This window comes from Nothobranchius furzeri, chromosome 5, assembly GCF_043380555.1.
Source record: "Nothobranchius furzeri strain GRZ-AD chromosome 5, NfurGRZ-RIMD1, whole genome shotgun sequence".
NCBI classification, from domain to species: Eukaryota; Metazoa; Chordata; class Actinopteri; order Cyprinodontiformes; family Nothobranchiidae; genus Nothobranchius; species Nothobranchius furzeri.
Genome location: NC_091745.1, coordinates 64,275,476 through 64,301,983, shown reverse-complemented (window position 1 = coordinate 64,301,983; position 26,508 = coordinate 64,275,476). Strand labels below are relative to the sequence as shown.

General features: G+C 41.0%; 2 protein-coding genes across 2 annotated transcripts in view; one reads left to right on the top strand and one right to left on the bottom strand.

Annotated features, from left to right (window-relative positions):
• vwde (von Willebrand factor D and EGF domains) overlaps window positions 1–23,923 on the top strand; it is a 35,709-nt gene extending 11,786 nt beyond the window's left edge. Inside the window, 29 exon segments of the mRNA XM_070551931.1 lie at window positions 86–160; window positions 1,467–1,699; window positions 3,545–3,634; window positions 3,756–3,903; window positions 4,132–4,346; window positions 4,533–4,606; window positions 4,792–5,065; window positions 5,164–5,360; window positions 5,484–6,298; window positions 6,609–6,745; window positions 8,500–8,664; window positions 9,051–9,155; window positions 9,718–9,832; window positions 11,881–12,137; window positions 13,230–13,449; window positions 14,281–14,364; window positions 14,367–14,417; window positions 15,095–15,268; window positions 15,445–15,855; window positions 15,978–16,073; window positions 16,200–16,295; window positions 16,387–16,482; window positions 17,452–17,547; window positions 17,667–17,762; window positions 17,899–17,994; window positions 18,076–18,171; window positions 22,579–22,674; window positions 23,038–23,135; window positions 23,582–23,923. Of these exon segments, the coding sequence (XP_070408032.1) occupies window positions 86–160; window positions 1,467–1,699; window positions 3,545–3,634; window positions 3,756–3,903; window positions 4,132–4,346; window positions 4,533–4,606; window positions 4,792–5,065; window positions 5,164–5,360; window positions 5,484–6,298; window positions 6,609–6,745; window positions 8,500–8,664; window positions 9,051–9,155; window positions 9,718–9,832; window positions 11,881–12,137; window positions 13,230–13,449; window positions 14,281–14,364; window positions 14,367–14,417; window positions 15,095–15,268; window positions 15,445–15,855; window positions 15,978–16,073; window positions 16,200–16,295; window positions 16,387–16,482; window positions 17,452–17,547; window positions 17,667–17,762; window positions 17,899–17,994; window positions 18,076–18,171; window positions 22,579–22,674; window positions 23,038–23,135; window positions 23,582–23,596 (4,721 nt within the window). The 3' untranslated portion in view covers window positions 23,597–23,923.
• A 106-nt stretch (window positions 23,924–24,029) lies between these two features.
• Window positions 24,030–26,200, bottom strand: seraf (Schwann cell-specific EGF-like repeat autocrine factor). Its single transcript, XM_015949815.3, has 5 exons — window positions 25,481–26,200; window positions 25,171–25,266; window positions 24,875–24,979; window positions 24,557–24,652; window positions 24,030–24,331 (listed from the first exon to the last, which is right to left on the bottom strand). Exons 1-5 carry the CDS (start codon window positions 25,701–25,703, stop codon window positions 24,219–24,221), a joined length of 633 nt encoding a protein of 210 aa, XP_015805301.1. The 5' UTR covers window positions 25,704–26,200; the 3' UTR covers window positions 24,030–24,218.
• Between the last annotated feature and the right edge of the window lie 308 nt (window positions 26,201–26,508).

Below are 26,508 nucleotides of genomic sequence, written 5' to 3'. Positions count from 1 at the left end.
ATGCTTTTTGCCTTTCAGCAGTGTGCAATAATGATTCAGCTAATGGGGTAAACAGGTAAAAACTTCCTCTGACTTTGTTTTTCAGAGATGCCTGAAACTTTATCCTCAACATCACTGATTTGTGGTCCTGGCGAGGTGAAGGTCGGTGGAACGTGTAAAGGTGAAGATCCTGCTCCATCTTTACGGCTGCATTTGCTTCCATAATTTTGGTCAAAAACCAAAACAATCAGCAGGCGGAGGACTTGAGCACCAGCGTTCCTCTTTCTCTGCTTCTCTTAATTAGCTTAACATGTGTTCCTGTGTAAACTGAGCCTTATTGCTATGGCGATTCAGTTGATTATGATTTATACGAAGGCAAGTTTGAGAAGCATGCATGGAAGGATAACTACATATGTGTGTGATTAGAATAGCCTGAATGTTTCCTTCAACCTTGATTGTCCCAGAGTGGAGCAGATTAGTCGGTGAAAGGTTAGTCATGTTTTTAAAGATGTGAGAAAAGCTAATTTATATGAATTTCTTTATATTTTATTACATTTAAAACATTGAAAGTTCTGAGGTCTTAAGTACGTATGCTCTTGTGGACCTACCCATGAATTCTTAAATGTCTCAATGGGAAGAAAAGTTTGAGTTTAAGCAACTCAAAAGCAGGTTTTGAACTAATTAGTTAAAGCTGTTGTAGACCCCCCCTGAAGCGTGATGTCACACAACCACACCCCTCCCCCTTGAAGCGTGATGTCACACATCCACTCCCCTCCCCCTTGAAGCGTGATGTCACACATCCACACCCCTCCCCCTTGAAGCGTGATGTCACACATCCACACCCCTCCCCCTTGAAGCGTGATGTCACACATCCACACCCCTCCCCTTAGCCCCTGGCTGGAGGGCAAGACGCTGGCACCTGCCAGTTGACCACTGTTGTTTATCTGTTAGTTTCAATAAACAGAGCTAAACAGCAGCAAAAATAAAAAATTTCAGCAAGGTAAACACATGTAGAGCTGTAGGCTGCACAAGTAAACGAAAGGACAGTAAACATTACATTTTACAGGTTTGCAACTGATAAAATACGCTGAAGACAATGGTTAAATGCCAATTCTAGTGACTACACCCCCAACATGTTGACAGAAAAGTCTCGTGACTTTTATAGGTCCAAACAAATGGACTTCAAATGGTCTTTTTCTTTTTGGGACTCTGGTAGTTTGTCCTAGAGTTGAAGTGGTAGCAGCCGGCTGTTTCTCCTTCTCTGACCATTTTGAGTGGAGAACCTCTCACATCAGCGGTGTGCTGTTGCTCGATACGTGAGTGCAAAATGAATGGAGGACCCAGGGAAGTGCGGTGGTTCACCCAGACCATCAACCAGATGGTCCAATGATTGCTTTCGGTGTGAAAAGTGTTATCAGTGTAGGTTTATAGACAAATATGAAAGAACCACTTTATTCATTTTAATCTCTCCATTTTCTCTTGATCAGCTAATCGGCCTCCCGTTCCGTCTGTGCCAGCTATTGTCTCGGAGATGATTGATAACACCGTCTACTTAAAGTGCAGCTTTGAGAGCAGCTCCAACAGCTCCTCTCTGGGTCATGTGATGACCTGGTCCCGCCTCTCACCTGATGGCAAAAAGGAGGAGCTCAAACAGGAGACCACCATCCAGACCTCGTCTTTATTAGAGTTGGACGGCTTCAATCTCAGACTGGGGGACAAGGTGGGAATCTGGGTTGTTGGGTTTAACCTGATTTTTAAAAAAAACTGTGGATACAATATACCTCATCACCACCTGTGTGAATGTGTTTGGTTTTGGTAAATGACTGGATGTGTTGTAAAGCACCTTAGAAACTTAGAAGGCACCATATCAAATACATGCCATTTATTTATTCAGGCACACAGATTTATCAGTTTAGACACATAGTCAGGGTTACAATTTTATCCGCCAAGATTAAAGCAATAAAATAAGAACTTATAATGAAGTGCTGGTCAGATTTATGGTAGGTCTAGTTATTAGTTTTTGGGTAAAGGGGAGAGAGATGCCAGGCATGAAGAGTAGTGGAGCGGTAAGGAGGGCCTGCTTGACCCGGTCAAAGGCCATCTGACAGGCCAGAGTCCAGCTTACCAGGTCAGAGGCCCCCTTCCAGGTCAGGTTGGTCAGGAGGCTGACCGGTTGACCTTCGTTTTTGTCTTTGGGGGCAAGCACTCTGAGGATTCATGATGGAGCTGTGCAATGTCGGCCATCAACTGACTGAGAGTTTCTACTGGGTGTGGCATGAGAGTGTGTGTGCCCCACGTTGGGCACCAATGTAACAGAACTAACTATGTCTATGATAACACGCATGACACATCACACAAATTCAGCCTTTAACACAGTGTTCTTTACGGATTAGGCTTGGGCGGTATCCAATGTTTAATACAATCTAGTTTCCTTCACATTTTATCTAGGTGTATGGTATTACTGCGACAAATTTAAAAATTATGACGTAAGCCTCAAGTGCAATTACCGAGCTGTTAGTTTGGACCGTCACAGTTCAGGAGCTGAATAACAAATGCTATTACCAAAACAATAACAACATAACACACGTAATAATAAAAAAAACGCAGCTTATAAAAGTTTTGTTTCACCTGAAAAGACAAGAATGTTGATCTTTACCGGCTCCAACCTCCGATTGCTGAAAACCCGCTTCGATGAGCCTGTGACAGACACCCGGTTACTTAGCGACTATTCGCGGCATCTGGGGAAGGCTGGCAGCTTATTTTCCACCAGAAAAGCACATTGTCATCTCTTTTAATAACAGGCTCCAAGACAGAAGTCAGCTATTTCAGCTACGGCTCGCTCCTCTGCTGTGGGGCGTGTGTCTCTCGCGGTCATCTTTTGTTTGCATTAATTACCCCGTCAGTGTTTACCGGCTCTCCTTTTAATTAAGTTTGCTTCGAACCCGAAATACTCCCAACTGCAGAAGTTGTGTTGTGTTTATAGGCAGGTCAGCTGATGAGCGAGCTGCCGTTTTTCTCTTGGCGCACGTGATGACATCATGTTCTCAAACGTTATGGAACATCTCTAAAGTTGGACAAAACATTTTAAACTAATTAAAACTGAAAACTCAACTATGCATCTTTTTTATACATTAAATTACTTTTATTAGTCTTTTTTGTCTATATTTTTTATCCTTGTCCCCTATGTGTAGTTTATTTATTTATTTATTTATTTATTTATTTTCATGGCAGTATCATGACATTTACAGTAATATGGTAATGCCGCCTAAGCCTATTATGGAACTTCATGTGCTCTGCATCCTGAAACCACCTCCAGTCTTTCTGAAAAGAAAAAGATCTGGTAAATATAAATGAAATTGTACATCCTCTGGTACTTTGCTAAATTCAAGCTTTTAACTAATTACAGATACATAATTGACTAAAAATGTACAAATAATTGGTACAGAATAGAATAGAAAATTCCTTTGTTTATTTCTTTGAACCAGCATCACTAACAGATGTTTCCCACCGAAGATAATTTTGTACAAAGATGGATCTTTTAAAACAAGATTTCTCTTTTTCTCAGATGTATTGCTCCAGCTTCAGCTTCTTTTGGGAATGGCCAGAAGTCCGCAGCGCTTCAGTCGAAAGTCCGGAATTTTTTGCTGGAGTTAGGGTAAACCCCCTCCCCCTCCATAGAAAAATGAAAACAGACAATCCCAGTTATCTATTCCTTTAGCAGATAAAATAATAATGAGCTTGTTTCGTGATATTATTTTAAATAATTGTTTTTGCAGTTAAAACCAGAGCTGACTGGCATAACTGAGGATGGGAGATGGTACCAGATGCTTGTTGAGAGTTCGGTTCCGGTTCCGTGTCCAGATGGATCTTTCTCCTCTGCTGACGAATGCATTTTATCGCTAGAGCTCATCTCTAGTGGTCCAGGTAAGACCAAGAAAATAAACAACCAAACAAACTTCACATTTGGTCCGGTTTCATATTTAAGGGTGCCTACATTTGGGCATGACTCTAAAAAAATCTTAAAACTAGACTTGATTTTTAAGATGGTCTTGGTCATCTTGTGTGGTGTAAACATGAACAACAGCTTTTAAAATTTTGGTAAAAGTTCTAAGAATCCTTCTGCTGTTGTTGAAGCGACCCTTCCTCCTGCAGATGAGGGTCTGTTGGACGCAGACCTGTTTCTGTCCTCCTGTGTGGTGGATCTGTCCCAGGGCCCCTGCAGGGACGGGATTTGCAGCCAGGCTCTGGTGCACTTCAGTCCCGTCACAGATTTTGTCCGAGACAATGACAGAACCAGTCACATCTCAGTGAAACCCATCATCACACAGAACTTCCTGTGGAGTGGCTATTCACCAGAACCTGTTCAGGTACCTTTTTCAGGTTAATAAACAATATTTTACTCTTCTCTTTTTATTTTCTTGTCCTCTTTTTTTAATCTTTAGTTTTAAAACCATCTTTTATTTAATTTGTGTCCAGCCACTTGGTTATCATACTTCATTACAATTTTATTTAACTGGAAATGAGAAGAAATGAAACAAACCTCTTATTTCCAGATAAAAGTTAAAGATGTTCCCTCAGCTTACTGCTACTCCTTCACTGATTCCCACGTCATCACGTTTGATGGCAGGTACCTTGTATCCTTCTTTTTTACTATCATAACAATAAAAAAGTGATGTTTTTAACCCTGTTGGAGTTTTCGTGGCTTTTAGGAGTTTACGATCTAAATAAAGTTAAGATTTTGTGCTTTTTTTTTGTAGTAAAACAGATTTGAAAACACAAACATTTAAGGAACCTTTATCTGTGTCCACTCAGGCTCTACGAGAACAATCACATAGGAACCTTTGTTCTCTATAAGAGCAGCTTTTGGACATTTGAGGTCCACATTCGTCAGTGGGAATGTGGCAGCTTGGTGCGCGCCACCTCCTGTGTGTGCGGCTTTGCGGCCAGGAACGGTGATGACATCATCTCCTTTGACATGTGCAACGGGGAGATGGGTGAGACTAAACCTCTGCTCTCGGTGAAAAACAGAGACTCAACTAACAGCGGCCTTCGGATCACCGAGTCCTACCAAGGTCGCAAAGTCACTGTGAGTGAAGGCGGTCGAGATCATTAATATGTTTCTGAAGTCGTCTTTGGAATGTCTTCTCTCTAGAGTGTATAGTGTACTAAACCAACACTTTTTAGGTTACATTCCCCTTTGGAGCCTCCATTCGTGCTGATGTGTCCGACTGGGGAATGAGTCTATCCCTCAGGGCCCCCGGTTCAGACCGAAACCACACCGAGGGTCTGTGTGGGACCTTCGATGGGCAGCCAGACAATGACTTCCACACAGCAGGGGGCACTGAGCTGGAGGAGCATCAGGCTTTTATCTCTGAATGGAGGTTGGTGCTAAGGTGGATTAGACGAGGTGGCTACCCAGTGGTTTGCGGCAGATGTTACCAACACTACAAACAACGTCATTGTCCTTGAATTTTAAACGTTTTCCGTGTTTTCGTGTTTGACAGACTCCCTCCCGGCAGCAGCCTGTTTGACTCTGTTCCATCCCATGAGAAAACACCTGAAACCCACAACTACTGCACCTGTCGGGTAAATCCTCCCGTCTCCTTTCCCAGAACCCCATCTCAGCAAACCTCCTCCGACTCCTCCTGCTCCAGTTTTGGAGTCATCAGTTTTCCCAGTTTCATTCCCACCCTGGATGTCACAGCTGAGTACATCAGCTCCATGGAGCCGCCCACAATAAACCAAAGACAGCAAATAGCTTCAGATCCCTCTAGCAAAAGTTCTCACGGTGGAAGTAGTCACATTCCAGGCTCTTCCAGGACTATGTCGTCCTCAACCCAGCACAGGCAGACCCCTGTACATCTAAGTCTTAGTTGGTCAGAGCAGAAGAGCTTCTCCTACTTTTTCCCAGAAGACCACAAAGAAGCAGTTCAGCCAGAAGTCTCGCCAACTTGGCCCACACCTTCAAGCCTTACCCAGGAACAGGCCTGGGGTCAGTGCCAGCAGACTGTGGCCAACTCCAGCATAGCTGTGGGCTGCAGGCTCCTTCTGCAGGAGTCCGTAATCAGCCGAGCGATGCAGATGTGTGTCAGCGACCTGCAGCTGAAGGATGAGCCGTTGTGGCTGAGTGGAACATTACCACTGCTGGAAAACGAGTGTGAGAGGAAGCTGGTGGAGGAGGGTGGGATGAAGCTGGAATACCAAGATGCTCTGCACATCCTTAGGTGTCCAAATCTGTGCAGCGGGAATGGCCAATGCTCCGACTGGGGTTGTGTCTGCTTCCCGGGATTTGGGTCGTATGACTGCAGTGTGCTGATGGGTAAAACACCCAACACACACACACATACACACACACACACACACACACACACACACACACACACACACACACACACACACACACACACACACACACACACACACACACACACACACACACACAGAGAGAGTTTAATGGAGGAAAATCTTATTTTCTTACACCCACACAGTATTAGGAGGTCCACACACGTCTAGGTGTCAGAACCGCACATTGGTTTTGTTATGATGACAGAATCATAAAGAGATTTTTTATTTGGGATCCAGACTGAATCCTCAACTCTAGCTGTTCTTTTTCTACTGATGCTGTGAAGACCAGATTCCAGAGATCACCAAACTGGAGAAAGACGGTTTGTGTGACATCCATGTGGAAGACTGCTCCACCATCCGAGTCTTTGGTCACAGCTTCATGGTCTCCAGAACGCTCAAGTGTGAGTTTGTTAAGGAAAAGGTAGCTTTTTCCCAATTCCTCTGTGTTTTTTCAATGAAACTAAACTTTTTAACAGCTGTTTAATTTGTTGGTGCTGTTGTCTTCAAAAGCTCTGCCAAGAAGCTGAAACTCATGGCAGAAACAGATAAAAAAAATAATTTTTGGCAGGAAAGTGACTTAATTAACAGGTTATTGTTATTTACTCCTGATCCTGTTTAACCTTTGACCTTAAACCTCTAACGTTTTATTCATAACAAGTACTGATACAGAAATGTGCACAAATATTTTATTTTAAGGACTTGGAGCTTTGGCACAAGAAAAAAAATCTCATTTTTAATAAATAAGAAAACTTGTGCTCAAACTTATTGGGAATTTCACCAACCATTCTCAATTTATTAAGGTGTATCCGTATAAATGGCCCACCCTGTAGAGCTATTTTTGATTGTTTTAAATTACCATGTTTGACCCATTGGTGGTGCTAGGGGTGGGGCCATGGAGGCATTGGCCCCTCAAGTGCCCTTGTCCAGTCACTTATTTGTACTTTGTGTGATGATCAAATAGCATCCTTTACGGTAGCTAAACATAGATTGTGCCATAATGTTGCAATGCATTCTGGGAGGTAGCCATAGACAAGCAAGTGTGCATTTTGCATGGGTGCCTATGGATCTGAGTCGCTCAGATGATCACAAAGTTGTATTTTCGTCTCCTGAAGATGTTGAAACAGGAAGGAACCAAGCATTGATGTTGGGGAGGTGGTAAATGGACTCTAGATACCCAGATCGGAAGTCAGAGGGGACACTTTTTAGCCCTTTTCCAAAATCGGGTAAGGTCAGCGACAATATGACACAGCTGGAAAGGGAACGAGCCGAGCTAAAGACAGACAATGCAAAGCAGTGGTAGTATTTATGTGGAAAAGCAGATTTTCACAGTGTGGAGCAGATCACGTATATTTGTTCCATATCATTTGCTGATTGGAAAGGTCCCATGTCTGGGAATGACGAGCCGATCCTAGCAACGCTGTCAGATGTGGAGTTATGTAGAGGCAGCGGTGTAAACGAAGGGTTTCAGCTGAACGTCCAAACGTGGATAAATATGATTTTTGACCAGAGGTGGGTGGTATGTAAAAGATAGTGACACAAATAATAACCTACGAGTAAATAAAAAAATAACTTTCACCAAATATTACCTGAGCACAGAGTCAGGAGTAATTGTTTAAGCACAAAAGTTTGAAATTTGTTTTTGTTGATGTGTTTTTATCGACATTCAAGCCCTTGGTGCGTGTCTCTATCAATAAATGTGTTTTGTTTGTTGTGCGTTTGTACCCAGCAGCATTTGTGTGGTGATGTCAACTCTAAAGTGTGCTAGTGATACAATTCCAGGTCCAAACACTAGCGGCGCTAATAAGTCAAACTTAGATGTTTTACTTCACCCATAAACAAACTTTAAACTGATGTTATTTGTGGTTTTTAAATTAATACGATCTTGGAGTTTGTCAAAGGCTTTGTGTGTTTGTATTTTGTCAATTTTGTCTATGAATTATAAAATTATTGTACAAAATTAGATGAAAATTCTTTAAGACTGGGTATTGTGTGGTAGGATGTATGGCCCCTATATAAATATTGTGGCCCCATGATGGACCCATGTTCAGACAAATCCTAGGTCCACCACTGGTTTGAGCCCTTTTAAACTCCTACTGTTTTAAACTTTACCTTCTTAGACTTTGTTCTTGTTTTGTCTTTTAATCCGAACCTCCTGGATTTGAATCTTTTGTGGAGTTTGAGGATGGTGAGTGGCTTCTGGACGCGCCCCGGTTTGTCCCGACCACCTCGCTGAATGAGACAGCTCTGGAGTGCCAGCTCCCTCTGGAGGACAGCCGCGATCCTGCAGGCGTGGATCTGGCAGCAGGGACAAATGGACCGCTGGCTCGCTGGCAGATTAAAGTTAGTCTCAGATAGGATTTATTCTTTAGTGATTCATGTTTGCATCTGATTTTATTCCTCAAAAATATACAAAATTAACGTCTTTTATTAATTAAAACTTTAAAAATATATATGTTTATGTGCTCTAATATTTAAAAGCAGACAAAAATGACTCAGCTAACCTTATTTGGAAAAATTAATTTTTTTCCCACCTCAACTCAAGAGAGAATCAATCTCATAGGTGCAAATCCGATTAGACGGATTACACATCTGCCAAATCCACGAAACAAAATAAAGCCGGTGAGCACTTTTCACAACTCCATAACTTTTCATGCTGAAGAGGTTTGAATTGGTTTTTAATGCTTCTGCCCAGCGAGCCTCAGTAATCCAGCTTGTGCTGATGGCAGGTTTCCAACGACGGCTACAGCTTCAGTAATGCTAAGATCCTGACTCTGTACGATGGAGCCTGTCAGACCTGCAGCCTGGACTCGGATGTCACCTGCAGCCTGAAGGTGAGACAGGTTTAATCCCATAACTGTGACACCAGTAGCATCCATAAAGCACCTGAGGTGTAAACACTCTGTTTCTGTCTGTGTTGGGTGGTTTTTGATCATATGAGGATGTAGCAGAACTCTGCTTGATCCCTGGATATCAGACACGACTTTCAGAAATACTACAGGCCTTGAGGAGTCTAATCAGAATTTTGCTGTTTTATCGTAGGATTTTATAGGTTTTATTGTGAACTTAATGCACATTTATGTTTTGGTGAGCTACACTGCATTTAAAATATCTGGAGTTGATCTTTAATTTCATGAATATTGGCCAAATGTTTCATATATCCCAAATAATCAAAAAAATAATCCAGTCACAATCATTGTTGTGGGTTTATAAGTTTAATTAGCCATTTAACCACATTTCTTGTCAATACATTTATTTTTAAAGACAACATTGTCATGCATCTTTTGTAAAGCAGAAGACTTACTGACAATAACACAAATTATAAAAGATGGAACCACAGATTTCCTTAAACTTAACTTTTTTATTATTATTGTTTATTGTTTTTATTTTTTCCAGGAGAAAACCTGCAGTATTGATGGTTTGTGTTACAGAGATGGAGAGTCCAGTCCCAGCAGTCCTTGCCTCACGTGTAATCCAGCTCTGTCACAACATACATGGTCCAAAACTCAGAGTATGTAAAGAAACCCATGTACACCCAACCAAACCAGGTTCAAAGTCATTTCTTTTATCTAAATGAGATCAAATCTTCTAATTAAGCTACATCATGGGGCAGAAAATAGATGCATCAAGTTTATTAGCACTTTCACAACCCTGGAAGGAAAGTGCTTCACATGAAAATAAAAACTAACAAGAAAAAAACAAAGAGCATAAAATCAAGATTGCGATAATGACTTTGACATAAAACCGAAGCTCAATGGTGAGAAGAACAAACAGCACAAGTTAAACACAATAAAATGTGTGTTGGTGCACCGATAAGAGAAGGCAAAAATGAAGGCTGCTAAAGAATCACTATTAATGAAAAGCCTGCTGGAAAAGGTAGGCTTTAGGCTTGCGTTTAAAATGGAACAAATCCTAAGCTAGACGCACAAATGGAAACCTGAAAAGGAGCGGTTGCCCCCGTACTTATATCTCGACCAAGGGAGAAGCTTGCTGGCATAGGGACAAGGAGTCAGAAAAGTAGGAAGGACCTAAACCATGAATACTTTTGAATGCTAACAGGATGAGTTTGAGTTGGATTCTGAAAGACATAGCGTGCCATCGCAATTCAGAAAGAATGGGGGTAATGTGGCTTGGCCCAGATGTGTTTGAGAGGAGGCAGGCTGCAGAGTTCTGAACTAACTGAAGTTGTGTGATGGAGGACTTAGACCAAGACACACGGACATACCAGGCATCACAGTAATCAAGACTTGGATGACTTTTTCCAAGTCTGAGTGATTTAGCCTCCTCAGTTGATAAAAGCCTCGACCACTGCATTGATCTGCCAATCGAAATTAAGTTTTTCGTCAAAGACGATGCCGAGGTTTCCGACTTATGGCTTGCATTTGGAGTCCAAAAGACCGAGATCGGGTGTTCGAACACTGGGATGGTTTGGAAGAGTAAAGACTAACACACTCTGTTTTGTCATCATTTAACAGCAAAAAGTTGTTTACTTGGTGAGAACTAATGAAACAACAAAAATGGTTTGTTTTTTTATTCATTTGTGGAAATAAAGTTTGTGTAATGTAAGCTACTAATAAAATGTAAAATAATGATAATAGTGGAACGTAACATGATCTTTACTCAAACATGGCAAAATTAAAAAACTCAAATAAAACTTTCTAAGAAACATTGTTGTGAGAAAACACCAAACTAATACCAGACAATTGAGTTTTAACATTGTCCCAACTCATAGAAATGCTGCAGAAACCCACAAATGCTAACTGTTGTACAAACATTTAGAGATATTTTAGAAACTCCTGTTCCCAACGTACCATTAGTAGCTGCAGCATAGTAGTGAGATAGATGCTGGTTTTTGGGTTTGAGCTTAAAAGTTAAGTTCACAAATGATTCTTTGTCACGTTGTGCAACGAATCTGCTAATGCTAATTTCCCCATTTGTGACATCACAAACGGAGACTTTTTGAAACAACTTTTTAGGCACATCGTTTCTAAAACCAAACGCTGACAGAAAAAAGATGTTTTTTCATGTTCTGAGTGTTTATAGAGGCAGTAGAGACCAACGTGGCAGCACAAAAAGAGGCAAAAAGTGAGTTTTACATAATATGCCCCCTTTAAATTTGTGCTGAAAAGATCTGACTTTGGAAAAAGAAAGAAGGGGGAAAACTTGCATGAAGTTTTTTTTTTTAACCTCTCAGCACGTAAAAACCACAGCTTATCACTGAAACCTGATGGAGCAGCTCCAGCATGTCCCCATACCTAACGTCCATCACCTCAGGAGGCGGTTCTGGTGACGCGTCAGCAGCTCGCTGCAGATTGATGTTGGTTCTGTCTGCAGGCGCTGATATGAAAGAGGCTTAACTCATTGTTACGCTTTCTGACCAACTTTTCCTCCTGAGCTCAAACTGGGTCAAACTTTTCTCTGTTGAGTTGCAGCAGAATGACAACATGAGTGGAATAAAAAAACAATAAAGAATTATTTTAAATGATTGTTTATTTTCTTTGAGACTCTTTGGTGTTTTGTGCTCGTGCACAGATTTATTTATCTTTCCTTTGGTATCAGAGAACAGACCCCCGGTGTTCCAGTCGCCACGGTTTCGTCTCCGTTCCTTCCACGAGGAGAATTTCATCCACCAGCTCCAGGCTGAGGACCCAGAGGGCTCTGTGGTTCTGTTCACCCTGGTATCAGGTCCAGAAGGCACATCGCTGTCTCCAGACGGCCTGCTGAGGTGGAAAGCCACAGCAAAGCCCACAGATACACACATGTTCCATTTTACTGTGGCTGACAGCTGCGGGGCTGAGAGCAGCGCTTCTGTTCAGGTGAGTTTATTCATCAGGCTGTTGAAAAATGTCTAAACCACTGGTGCTTATTAATGTGTCCAAAAATAACAAAACAATCACAAGTAAATAGGTTAGTATTGCTTTATATATTTTTGTTATTTAAACTTATTTAGATGCAGGTTTTTAGTGCTGAAGCTTGTGCTGCTGAATCCTGTCTGGTTTGTTCAGTTTATTTAAATGTTTCCCAGGACATCTGAGATTATAAACATTAAAACTACACATTGTTCTTGAACAATTTGCACTTGTACAATATTTAGACATTGTTTTACATCTAATGAAAAAAAAATCTGAGGAGTTTCTGTAGAAAAAATAACTTATATAGGTTTGTCATGTCCTGCCACTAGAGGGAGACAGTGATGCAGCTTTTCATGCCATTTAAAATAAAACTTTTCAGTAGATAAAATAATACTTTATAAAATCTTACAGATTACCTTTTATTTTCACAATTTCCTTTATTGGTGGAAATAAAAATAATAGGAATAATAAAATAAACACTAAACTCTTCTGGCTAAAGCAGCATGACACAAAAAAACATCTGAAATGAGTGGCAAAGCAGAAAATAAGTCCTTTCTGTTCTGTTACCTTGTCCTACTTTACAGCAGATGTTTAAACTTAAAGTGGCTGCATTCCACTCCTGCAGCTGTGCATGCTGGTTATGTAAAAATGCTTCTTCTAAATGGTACTCAGCCCTGTTCTTTCCTTCCAAATCAACTTGTTTTTGATAAAATAGGGCAAATGTTTGACTCTGCGTGTCAATCTTAGGGTTTAGGCTGGTTTCAACATGAAAATTCATGCATTATGGAGATAATGTGAAACATATATTGTAATTAAACTTTGAGATTTGTATTTAAAGTGTTTAAAAGAAACCCTTTTTTACAGCTTTGGTTTCAAAATTATTAGCTTTTTGTTAATAATTGATTTAATAAAGAATTGTCTAAAGTTCACACACTGTGTGATGTGTCATAATCACTTCCCGTGTCTTCATCCTGTATTATTAAAAATGAATACACAGCAAAAACACAAGGTTACAATCATAGTTTGGTGAAAATTTGACTTTTTATTTCCTTCCAGGTGTTCGTGCAGTCCTGTGAATGTCTGAATGGAGCTGCGTGCATCACAGATGTGAACTCCCATGCCAACAGTGGTGAACATAGATGTGCGTGTCTCGATGGGTTTATGGGACGGAGGTGTGAGGTGGAGGTAGACAGCTGCAAACCAAACCCCTGCAGACTGGGCCGCTGCATCAACAGAGCCAATGCGTTCACCTGCATCTGCCCACCTGGGATGACAGGTTTCCACAAGCTGAACCACTTTCTACTTTCTGTTCGTCCACACATCTAGTGGCCTGTGACGTAATGGGAAAATTCAGACTTTGGGCATAATATATAGATTTTTTTTTTGTTACATTAGAATAATGTATTTGCATTTATAATGAGTTATTTGCAAATTAATCTTGTTATCTGTTTCGATGTCTTTGGGTTGTGTGCTAATTATTATAGAAATCTATGGCGCTAGGATTGGGGCAATATTACATGTAGCTTGTACCAAGTTTTGCAACTTGTAACATGTTTTATAATTTGTAACTTTCATTTTGTAGCATGTAATTCACATTTTGTAACAAATAACGTTTGTTTTGTTGCACGTAATCCATGTTTTGTAACAGATAACTTTAATTTTGTAACACATAAATCTTGTTTTGTGGCATGCAACTTTTGGTACATACCATTAAACTTTCATTTTGTAACTTGCAGAAAAAAAAATCTAAATTCCAAATCACAACTCTCATACCGAAAGTTATGTGTTACAAAACAAGAATTGTGTGTTACAAAATGAAAGCAGACTGTTAGAAATATGAGTTACATGCTACAAAATAAATGTTACGTGTTACAAAACATGAATTACATGTTCCAAGAGAAAAGTTACAGTTAGAAAACATGTTACAAATGACAAGATTTGGTGCCAGTTACATAAAATATTGTCCCAGTCCAAGCTCCAAAGAAATTATTACATATATTTATTAATAATTCTAATATTTTGTAAGGAAGCTTTTTTCTTTCTTTAATGAAATTTGTTTTGATATTTTTGTGATATATATATCATTTATTTATTTATTTATTTTTAGGACGGACATGCAGACAGGATATAGACGAGTGCATCTCCCAGCCTTGCTTTCCTACTGTGAGCTGCAAAAACACTCCGGGCTCCTTTTCTGTGGATCGTGTCCTCAAGGATTCAGGGGTGACGGCCAAACCTGCAACCGTAAGTCAGAAATGGTAAATGGTTTGTATTGGGTATAGCGCCTTCTAGAGTCCTGGAACCCCCAAGGCACTTTAGGACACAATCAGTCATTCACCCATTTACACACACATTCACACCCTGGTGGTGATGAGCTACATTGTAGCCACAGCTGTCCTGGGGCAATCTGACAGAAGCGAGTCTATTGTACACCGTTCCCTCCAAACACCACCAGCAGGCAAGGTGGGTTGAGTGTCTTGCCCAAGGTCACAACGACAGCAACAGACTGAATGGGGCTTGGGCTTGGGGCTGACCCAGGGCAGCTGTGGCTACATTGTAGCTCATCCCCACCAGCGAATGAATGTGTGTGTGAATGAGAGAATGACTGATTGTGTTGTGAAGCGCCTTGGGGGTTGTAGAACCACAAAAAGGCACTATAAAAATACAGGCCATTTTCAATGCAGCTATGATTGGGACAATATTACATGTGACTTGTACCAAGTTTAGTAGTTTGTAACATGTTTTGTTTCTGTAACTTTTATTTTGTAGCATGTAATTCATGTTTGTCACAAAACAAGAATTACGTGTTACAAAACAAAAGTTACGTGTCCCAAAATGTGAATTATATGTAATATTGCCCCAATCCTAGCTCCATAATTTACAGGCCATACTTTATTTCCAAGGTAATGCAGACTCTTCAGGCATTCCTGTGGCAACACCAGTGAGGGTACCACAGGTGTCACCATCACCATGTAGCTGGGCGCCATGCTACCCTGGGGTCCAGTGCTTTGAGAGTGTGCACGTTGCTGCTGGTTTTGTCTGTGGACCCTGTCCTGCTGGTCTCCATGGAAACGGGCAAACATGTACAGTTTCTGGTGAGAATCCACCCAGTTAGACTGCAAAGTCAGACTGGGACACACAAACACACACACACACACATACACACACACACACACACACACACACACACACACACACAAAGTCAGAATGATGATTTAAGCTACATTTGTGTAATTTTCAGTCTCATCCTCTAACATTCAGTGTCTTTCAGGTCAGGAAGCTGGCGCTCCTGGAATGGAGGATCGTCTTCCCATCCCAAAGTCCAGTTCCTCTTCCTCATCTCCTCCTTCACACAGACGACCAGCTGACTGGAAGTGGAGACCAGATCCAACCAGCTCTGACTTCAGAAGGGCGTTCCTTAACAACAGGGCGACAACATCACCACTTCAAAGTCAAGCAGCAGGCCAAGAGTTTGCTCCTACTACTCATGCAGGTCAGCCCAGCTGGGTGGAGTTGACCCCTGACCTCTACACTAGAGTCAATTGGAGGTCACCATCCCATCATGTGACCTGTGGAGATTCTCCATGTTTTCCTGGTGTTTCCTGTGAAGCCTCCACCTCCGGGTCCTTCAGGTGTGGGCGCTGCCCATACGGGTACACTGGGGATGGAGTCACCTGTAAAGGTGAGTTTGAATTATAATACAAATCTGGGGAAAAGGAAGTTTTTGTTAAACCTTTATGACTATAAATTCTGCTATTTCGTTGACATTTTCCAGGAAGTGAAACAAAAACGTTTGTGTTTCAGCTGTGTGCCGGTACCAGTGTGGGGGGAACATGCAGTGTACTCTGCCCAACACCTGCACATGCAGACATGGTTACACAGGCTACAACTGTCACATAGGTGAGCGAGGGAGAGACTTCACACTGTTTATTTGTGCAGGAAAACAAGCTCATTAACTCATCATCACCTCTCGAGATTCGGTTCGTTTAACTCTGTGTCTGATTTTGTTGACTATGTGTCTCTCAGCCGTGTGCCGACCCGACTGTAAGAACCAGGGGAAGTGTGTGAAACCTGGCGTGTGTGAATGTTCTGCAGGCTACAGCGGGCCCACCTGTGAGGAAGGTAATTTGATCTGGTATTCACACCTGTCAAAACCTGCTGGCAAACAACACTCACAAAATTCTGATGAGAGGCTACTGATGTTGTTGTGCAGCAAGCTGTGAGCCGCCTTGTCGCCATGGAGGCACCTGTCTGTCCAGGAACCTTTGTACCTGTCCCTACGGCTTTGTGGGGCCCAGATGTGAAATCAGTAAGATCTTTAGTTGTTTAAACTGGTAAAACATATTAAAATGTGCAACATTCAGAGTTGATTTTGTTTCTCTCCCTCAAGCACAACTAACTTGGAAAATTATACATGAGGGCAATTTCAGGGAAAGTCATTTGGAAGTCAAAATTATTTTAAAGGGGACATATTATGCAAAAGTAAACTTTTGCATCTTTTTGTGCTGCCATGTGGGTCTCTACTGCCTCCACGTGTGAAAAACTCCATCCATCTGTTTTCTGTCAGTATTTGTTTTAGGAATTATGTGCGTAAAGCATGCCATTTCAAAAAGTCCCCATTTGTGATGTCACAAAAGGGGAAAATAAAATGGAACACCTGCAATTGAGAGCTGCAGCTGGAGGAGCAGCAGCTCTATTCCGAATCCCTGCCTGATATCTGAGCTTCTCAGCTTATAGTAGCCTGATAGGGGGAGGGGCGGGCGTGATCAACTTCAGCTTGTTTTCTTAAAGTGACAGAGCCCTGAAATGACTCATTTTGGAAGGTATTGAAACAGCCAAGAATTGAACTACTGAAATTGCTTCATGTAAGAGACATTTTGTGCAAAGAACTTGATAGACATTGATAGAATTATTATAACTTAAAGACATCATAATATATCTTCTTTAAGTTTTTTCTCACACCTATTATATTTGACTAGATTGAAGGCCTAGAACTGCTCATTGTCCTCCCAGTGTTGTGCATGACTCTCAGCTACCACATCTACACACACACATACACACAGGTAATGAAGGTAATTCTTGTTTGTAAGTTATATTTTGATTTTAGGACATTTTCAGTGCTTCACCAGTATAACACCAGTACAGACAAAAGAAGCACTGGTAATTATCCTCAAGGTGATGTCCAATCAGCATTCAGGGTCTTGTTCACATCTGTTCTGCATCACAACAGAAGCTGTTTCCATTTCTAAGTGCTGATGATGCTAATTTTCCCCATCAGTGGTGTGCAACAGACACTGTGAGAATGGAGGCGAGTGTGTTTCTCCTGACGTCTGCAGATGTAAACCCGGCTGGTTTGGACCGACGTGCAACTCAGGTGCAAAATATAAGCTTTAGTTTTTCATCACACTCCCAAAGTGCTGCTACACAGTGGTGTATCTTTTCCTTACTTTGGAAACCCATGATGTCACGTGAATGCTCTTCTGTGACCTGCAGCGCTCTGTGAGCCCATGTGTCTGAACGGAGGATCCTGTGTGAAACCGAACACCTGTGCTTGTCCCACTGGTTTCTACGGCTCCCAGTGCCAAATTGGTGAATTGATACAAAAAAGAGACATCAGTATTTATTCGTTTGGTTACGATTTTATCTCTTCTGCCATGATTGGGTTTGTTTTCCTGCAGGACCCACAGCTTTCTTGTGTTTAAACAGTTAAAGTGTTGTGTTTCAGCTGTTTGCAGTCCACCTTGTAAGAACAGAGGTCAGTGTATGAGGAACAACATATGCTCCTGCCCTGAAGGATACACAGGAAAACGGTGTCAAAGAAGTGAGTACTACATCCCAGGCCTCTGGAGAGTTTTTTATTTCTTTATTATTGGCTGTTGAAGCTCAAACAAATGTATTCCAGGTGTGTGTGAGCCAACATGCATGAACGGAGGGAAATGTGTTGGACCAAACATGTGCTCCTGTGCATCTGGATGGAGGGGGAGGAGGTGTAGCATATGTAAGTGCTGCAGTCCTTCCTTTATAGTCAAACAAAAGGCATACATGTGCATTAAAGCAACACTAAATAAGTTTTCCACTTCCCCCTTCTACTGGTTAAAAGCTGAATTACAACTCCATGCTTTCGTTCTTTTTTAAACACAGAAACAGTTTTGTTTACCTGTTTGTAGCTACGGTTTCGCCGACAGCTGCCGGCTTCTTCAGGCTGACGCTGATGGTGGCGCGTCACTTCCTTTTCCGTTTATCTGCGGGCAGCAGAGGACGTTGTCGCCCTCTACTGCCCGCTCTCCCCTCTCCGACGATGCAGTCCCATGCGTGGTCCAGCGTGTAAACTCCGTCGTCCCTGTTCATGGTCCCACATCCACGTCTCCTTATAGCTATTGCTTCCTTGATCCATCTTTTGTATTTTTGTTGTTCAGTGGTTATGATCCGTGTGCTGTCCCAGTCCATTATATGGTTTTCTCTTAAGCAATGATCTGTTACGGCTGACTTTTTTATTGTACTTTCTGCTTCTTCTTTTGCTGCTCTTGTGTGTTTACGATTTGCCTCTTTCTCGCACTCCTTTGTGTTCTATTGTCCGTGTATTGAGTTGGCGTCCGGTTTCTCCTATGTATGTTTTATTGCATATTTTGCATGGGATTTCGTAGATGACTCCACATTTTTGTCCAGCTGATATTTTGTCTTTTGGGTGTACTAATCTGTTTCTAACTGTTGTGTATGGCTTTGTTGGTGTGTTTATGTTGTGTTTTTTCATTGTTGCTCTTATTTTTTCCGTTATGCCTCTGATGTATGGTAGGGTTATCACTGGTTTTGGTTCTTGTCTTTCTGGGTTTCTGGTTCTTTTTTTGGGTTGTTCTTTGCTTTCTGTTTTTGTTTGTTGTTTTCCAAACAAAGGAAAAAACACAACATAAACACACCAACAAAGCCATACACAACAGTTAGAAACAGATTAGTACACCCAAAAGACAAAATATCAGCTGGACAAAAATGTGGAGTCATCTACGAAATCCCATGCAAAATATGCAATAAAACATACATAGGAGAAACCGGACGCCAACTCAATACACGGACAATAGAACACAGAAAGGAGTGCGAGAAAGAGGCAAATCGTAAACACACAAGAGCAGCAAAAGAAGAAGCAGAAAGTACAATAAAAAAGTCAGCCGTAACAGATCATTGCTTAAGAGAAAACCATATAATGGACTGGGACAGCACACGGATCATAACCACTGAACAACAAAAATACAAAAGATGGATCAAGGAAGCAATAGAGATAAGGAGACGTGGATGTGGGACCATGAACAGGGACGACGGAGTTTACACGCTGGACCACGCATGGGACTGCATCGTCGGAGAGGGGAGAGCGGGCAGTAGAGGGCGACAACGTCCTCTGCTGCCCGCAGATAAACGGAGAAGGAAGTGACGTGCCACCATCAGCGTCAGCCTGAAGAAGCCGGCAGCTGTCGGCGAAACCGTAGCTACAAACAGGTAAACAAAACTGTTTCTGTGTTTAAAAAAGAACGAAAGCATGGATTTACAAAGACACAGCAAGAACACACCTAAGATGAATTACAACTGTCGTAAAGAATCTTGCTGTAGCTTGTACTAACAACGAGCTAACGCTAATGAGCCAACTGATATCAAATAAGCCACAAAGTCAAAAGATCTACACTGTTGGAGAAAAAATAATATTACTTACAATTCCAGTAGCAACAAAGTCAGTTCATCAGCAGTCCATGATTTCATATTCTCCTTCAGCTTCGTCAAAGGAGTGTAGAACATGCTAATGTTCAATCTGGTTTTAGCTCTTTGCTTTGCCTCTAAAGACGTTACTCTCTTACTTTTTACCCTCATCAATATTCTTCATCTTGTGCTTTTTAATGATGGTTGGTGGACTTAAAAAGCTAGCTGCTAGCCTTTATACATTTCTATAGTGGCACGTAAACAGCTATGGCCGTTAAGCAGGAACTAGTGTTCCTACCTCGCCTGAAGACTGTTCTGCGATTTTTAGTCTCTGAACTTAGACCATTAGTTGTAGCATTTGTGCATTCTTTTTTTGGATAGTATTTGTGCAATTGTTGGACAAAATGACTTGTTGTGGTATTAATTGCACTAATAGAGCATCCAAGGAGTCTCCACTTCATTTTTTCGGTAAGTAAAATTGTTTTTATGTATTTTAGGTCACTGCTGCTTTTGCACTAGCTGAGCTTTTCAAAGTAGCTAGCTAACTACCATTTTAACATGTACTGTTTAACCATGAAATTTAGATGTAATACGGTAAAGTTATTAATATGGTACATGTCGATGGGTGTAAATCCCAGTGCATTTAACATAAAAATGGGTTGAAATATGAGATGTTGGTGGAGCTCTCGGAGGGAGACTTCTGTGTTCCATTCTTCTACCCGGTTCTCCCCAGCAGTCAGCCCGGCGCATCTCTGACCGCTTCTGCGCCTGTCTGCTGCGCAGGCTGACCGCTTGTGGAGCTCTCGGACTCGGAGAGAGACCTGACCACGGAAATACTGCAGCTCGGTGACTTGGTTGATAGTGCTTGATGTTAGTCTCCAGAAGTCTGTATGCATCAGATAAACTCGCTCGTTTTTTATATTTTTTGCATATTTGTAATAGTGGTGGTGGGGAGCGACTAAATAACTCATTTGTCCTCAAAGAGCCGCGACCGGGTACCTTGTTCTTGTGGGAACTAGTGCAGTTTAATACAATGGAAAATAGTTAATAAAAATGATTATTAAAAGGTTCATATCCTATCCAATAAGGCGATAGACTTAAGTGTTTGGTTTTATTTTTTTATTTTTTATAAAGTATGCATTTTGTATTACTCTTTATCCTAATTTTGGACCTTTTACTACAGGCCATGATAAGCTATTAAGTATTTTAAACCCATAAGCCTAACTGAAATAGTTCTTTGTATGAAGTTTTCCTCTAGGTGATCCAGAGAGGCTTGACCTTTGGGTAAGCAACCAAAGAAGAGAGTGCTGGACTCCCAATTCACACTCCCACTTGTGCAGTGAACACTTTGAGAGTCATCGCTTCACCACGGACTCCAGAATACAAACACATTACTTCATATTTTGGTTAAGATTGAAAAAATTGAAGCATTAGCTGTGTAATATAGAGATGTTACATCGCTGTGTAACTAGAAAAAAATGTCCCCCTCCCTTGAACTGTCTGTGACTAGGGCTGTCTAGATGGGGAAACAATCACGTTATTAATTTACATCTAATTCTATGGATATTTATTCTGATAAACAAATTTATTTTTTTGTCAGTCTTTAATGTGTAACTTTAGGTATTGGGATGAATAAAAAAATATTCATTTTAAACTAAAACTCCGTGTGTGCTTCAGGTCTCTGGTGTTCCACAGAGTTAGCTCCGGTTGTAGCTAGGTAGATACCTCCATTAGCTTAGCTCCCACCTCTACGTTAGCTTTGGGTTAGGTTGTAGCTAGTTCGACCGGGTGTCGTCATTTGATTCCAGCCTTACAGCCCCACCCTCAGCTCCACCTCTCTTCTATTTTGTGGAATTGTCTGGGCTTGATGGAACATGTGACAAGGTCAAAATGGCGGTGGTGGCCACCTCCCATTTTTCCTCAAAAACATGTTATTGGAGCCTATGGAAACCAATTGTCCATATATATATATATATATATATATATATATATATATATATATATATATATATATATATATATGTGTGTGTGTGTGTGTGTGTGTGTGTGTGTGAGTCGATGGTTCCTACCTGTACCACAAAACTGTTAAGTGCAGTTTATGTTCAGTAGAGGGCTACAGAGTCCTGTCCAAGTTTATGGCTGAAGAACCACTGAAACCAGTTTGAAAGCAACAGCATAAACTGTTAAAAACTCTAGTGTTGCTTTAAGATCATTTAAGCAGGGTTTAAGTTAAGATAAATTAGGTTTTTTTATTGTATCCCCACAGAAATTTATTTCTTACATATTAACATAAAATTACATTATTTTAAATCTAGAAAAACATAAAAAAACACCAATTTATCAGTTGATAAGAACTTTCTCTTTGAACTGATAATACTCAATCATTATTTTCCACTTAATGTTTTGCTACAATTTATTTGTCATTAAAATGTTGAAAATGTTTTAATATTTACACGAACAAGAATGAAGTGAATGTTTAATTTCATAAGAAGTAATACAAATGCAAAAATCCTATTATTGTAGTATTTTTGTACAATAATGTTCTTTTTTGTTTTAATTCAGAAAATCTTTTTGAATTTTATAGCTTAAAAAGTTTTACATTTAGGTTCAAATTTGTATAAAAATATTGAGTAACATGTTATCTAAATAATAAATGTCTAGTTTTAAACCTAAATATATTGATTTAAAGTTTGTCATCATTCATCCCTTATTGTTGTCGCTGCAGCCGTCTGTTTGCAGAAGTGCAGGAATGGTGGTGAGTGTGTTGGACCGAACACGTGCCTCTGCCTCGTCGGCTGGGAGGGTCTTCAGTGTCAAACACGTGAGTCAAAAAACTGTGACTTAAAGGTGTAGCAAAGGATCTTTTTCTTCCGGGTGGATCATCTGAACCGTTGGTCCCCTTAACTCTCGATCATTCTGGTGAACCATTCATGCAAGGCCGTCGTCTGCTGGGTAGTTTCCACTTCCTGCACATGTGCAAAGCGAAGGCTGGGCTCCCCACAGACGCCGGTTTTCTGCTCATCAGATAAGCTAAAGTTCGGCGCTCTTTCTCAGGCGCATTTTTTTCCTGAAACGAGGAGCGGGCGGTTCTTTCCTGAAATTCAGAAACATCCTCCACTTTACGCCTGACAAAAAAAAAAAAACATATTTATGCTTTTATCCTTTCATCCCACTTCCTCATCAGCGACCTGTAAGCAGCGGTGTCTGAACGGAGGGCGGTGTGTTCTGCCAGACCAATGCTTCTGCCGGAGAGGCTACAAAGGTCTTACCTGTGCAATAAAGGTGAGAGGTCAGGTGGGTCGTGGATCCTTGTGAAAATAACAATCATTTCAGGTTTTTACAGCTATGATTGTGATTATCATATGAGAAAAAAACGTTTTAACCAAATCTGACACATAATGGAATGGAAAGTCATTTTTGGTGTTGGTAGTAGACCCTAAGGCTGCAGAAATAAATCCAAAAGTTGAACTTAGATTACTAAACAAAACTAACCAGGAACAGGGCAGTCACGACACCTGAAAGGTTAATTAATAAATGTAGACCAGGTGAGATAATGAGCAGGTGTGAATGATGGAGTTGAATCAGGGATCAGGGGAAAAGGCACGTGGGGTAAAGCAAAATACAGACGAAGAACAGGAAACCAGGCTCAAAACGCTGATGGACAAAAACAAACTGATTTCAAATGTTTTACTAAATGAATTCAAACTGCATTTTTTTTTACTTTCCAGGCTTCATTAGCATGAGAGAACAACATAAAGTACAAGAAAAAAAGACACGAAGAAAGAGAAGGCAAAACAAAACAATGGACATCAGCGTATTTGAGCATCTTTGTGCACATCTGAATTCTTTTGAACACGTCTTCGTGTATCTCTCTCTACCTCATGGCTCAAACTGACCAAATCTGCATTATTTCACGCAGAACTAAATTACCCCGCATCGGTTTTCTCTAAATCATCATTGTTGATCACTTGTTGCACCTTGCTTATGGGTTTACATTTGAAATGATCATTTTTTTCTGGATTTTTATCCTTTTCTTTCAGTGGCATGATGCAACATAACCAGCTGAACTTATGTCATGAGTTTCTGCCTCATTTTTCTCCTATCTGATAAATCATGACCTGCTTTTGTTTTTCTCATTTAAATGGTAAATAAACATCAGTAATGATCCACCCCCACTTTGAAATTCATCAATGTTTTATTTTCTAAACAATTAGCAAAAAAAAAAACAGGAGTTTTTATTATTTAAAAACAAATTATAAGTTTAATGTCTCATTTTTTCATAAAAATCAAATAATCAAAAGTTTATTGCAAAAAAAAAAGTGTTATTTCAATCGAAAAGAATCAAATTTAAGCCACTAAATCCGATTAGTGGGATTGTTTCTTTTCCTCGCAGCGAGGACCGGAGAAAGGCGGCCGGCAGCGACATTTGTCTGGAGAGATGCACTTCCCTCCGTTCAGGCAGGGCTGGCGGCACACGGCTGCAGCAGAGACAAAAGAAACAAAAGCAAAAGTGTTAAAGCTCTCCGGTAAAAACCCACATGGAGAGGAGGTGAAAAATGAAAATTCTGACACCAAAAACCTTACTGCAGGTGAGAACCAACGTCACACCTGGAGCTGGAAGCTAAGCATTGTCTAGCTAAATGAACCGGATTAAAACCAGCAGAGGATGAAGAGGATGCACGGTGTAAATCAGCCGAACTCACCAGTGTGGCACGCTCCCCCGAGCCATCCATCAAGGCAGCTGCAGATTCCTGGAGCCACGCAGATCCCCCCGTTCCTGCAGCCTTGGGGGCAAATTGCTGCTCGGAGGAAACAAATATAGCAACATAGGCTTAGAGTTCTTATTTTGAGGCCCCCATAATAAACCATTGTAAAACATTTTCCAGTTTTGTCAAAAACCTGCAAAATAAGAACTAAAATGGACATCTTTATTTTTGTTGCATACTAGAATGCTTCAGAAAGCCACATGGACCTGTTCTAGTGAATGCTGCTGTTTACTGGTGTCAGAACCACAAACCCACCATGTTGACATTTAGACCCGGTCCAGCTGGAAGGGCAGATGCACTTGGCCACTCCGTTGACAGCGGTGCATTCTCCTCCATTCCAACATCCTCCATCACACGTCACTGCAAAAGACACATGACACCTTCTTGTGGTTTAAATGTTCATGGTTATATTTAATCTAATTCTCATTTTCTGAAAATAAACACACATTTTCATTTAGTTTTTTTCTTTTGTTTGGCTTGGATTTTCTAGTATAACTTCATATTTTCAGTTATTTTTAATGTCTGGTAGAATCACAAGTCAACCCGCTCACCTTTGTGACAGAATCTTCCACCAAATCCTGGAGGACATCGGCATTTTCCTGGACGAAGACACTCGCCACCATTTTTACATTTGGGAAAGCAGTTGGCTGTAAGATGTAGTAAGATGTGTAAATGTGGTTTTTCCAGTTCTAGAGTGGACTTTGCCCCCCTTTGTTTCCCCTTGGTGGCGCCCCTGCGTTCAGTGTTTTTTTTATGACGCCAACAAGAAATAAATAAAATAGATAACTTTTGTGTTTTTTACAAACACCAAATAAATCAATACATTTTTCCAAACTCATAAAATGAAGCTTCCAACGTCACCATACTGGCAGGTCTCCCCTTCATATCCCTTGGAGCAGAAGCAAGTGTTGTTCCTGATGCAGACTCCTGCATGTCTGCACGGCGGCTCGCACGTCGCTTTCAGGTCGAAGACGAACCCGACCGCGACACCCCGCGGCGCGTCCGAACCTCCAGAACAAAGAGCGACCAGAGAGAGCAGGACGATGGAAGCCAAAACAGCTGATCCGAGACCCGAAAGCCCCATGGCGGGTTTAAGGCTGAGCAGGACACGGAGTGGAGGATGGAGGGAGCAAAGGGGATCCAGAGGAGAATCAGAACAAGCTGGGCGGGGTGGTGAGGTTCCTGATGGGTGGGCTGATGGGCTCTGGTGCTCTTATATTATTAGTTTATTGTTTAATGTTCGATTATAAACCACATTTAACTTTATTCCAAATCAAATATCTGAAAAGAAATTATATGGACTGAAACGTGTCATTTAAACATCTGTAAAGGTTCACAAAACGCATTTCTGACAAAAAGTTACAAATATGACTAACTTATCATTACTGAACAGCATGTGTTTGAATAAATAGCTTTTACAGGACTGGTGAGCTAATAGCTAAATGCAGCCAAGACCAAAGCTACGGTGCAGAGACCAAAACGTCATAGCTCATCCTGTAAACTTTACCTCATAGTCTTTAAACCACATTGCATTTTGCATTACATGCATATTTATTTGTTTATTATATGAAGAAATGTCAGCTCAGCGCCACTACTGGATGCACCAGAACTGCTCCATTTTCAACTGCTGAGTAATTTATTTTTGTAATAAAACAAAGTGCATGACCTTCCGTGAAACTGACTTTATTGGAGCTGTTGTAAGATGACTGTAAGATATTTTGATATTGGCTCTTTTGGACTAGCCGTTAGCTTATCAATACTGTTGAATATCAACACAGGCTTTTCAGGAAGCAGAATAACCAACAAGATAGGAATTACTAAAAATGTGCTTCAAAAACATTCTGTAATAGATGTGATCATCCTGTTTGGCTAACTGTTGTGCTGAAGGA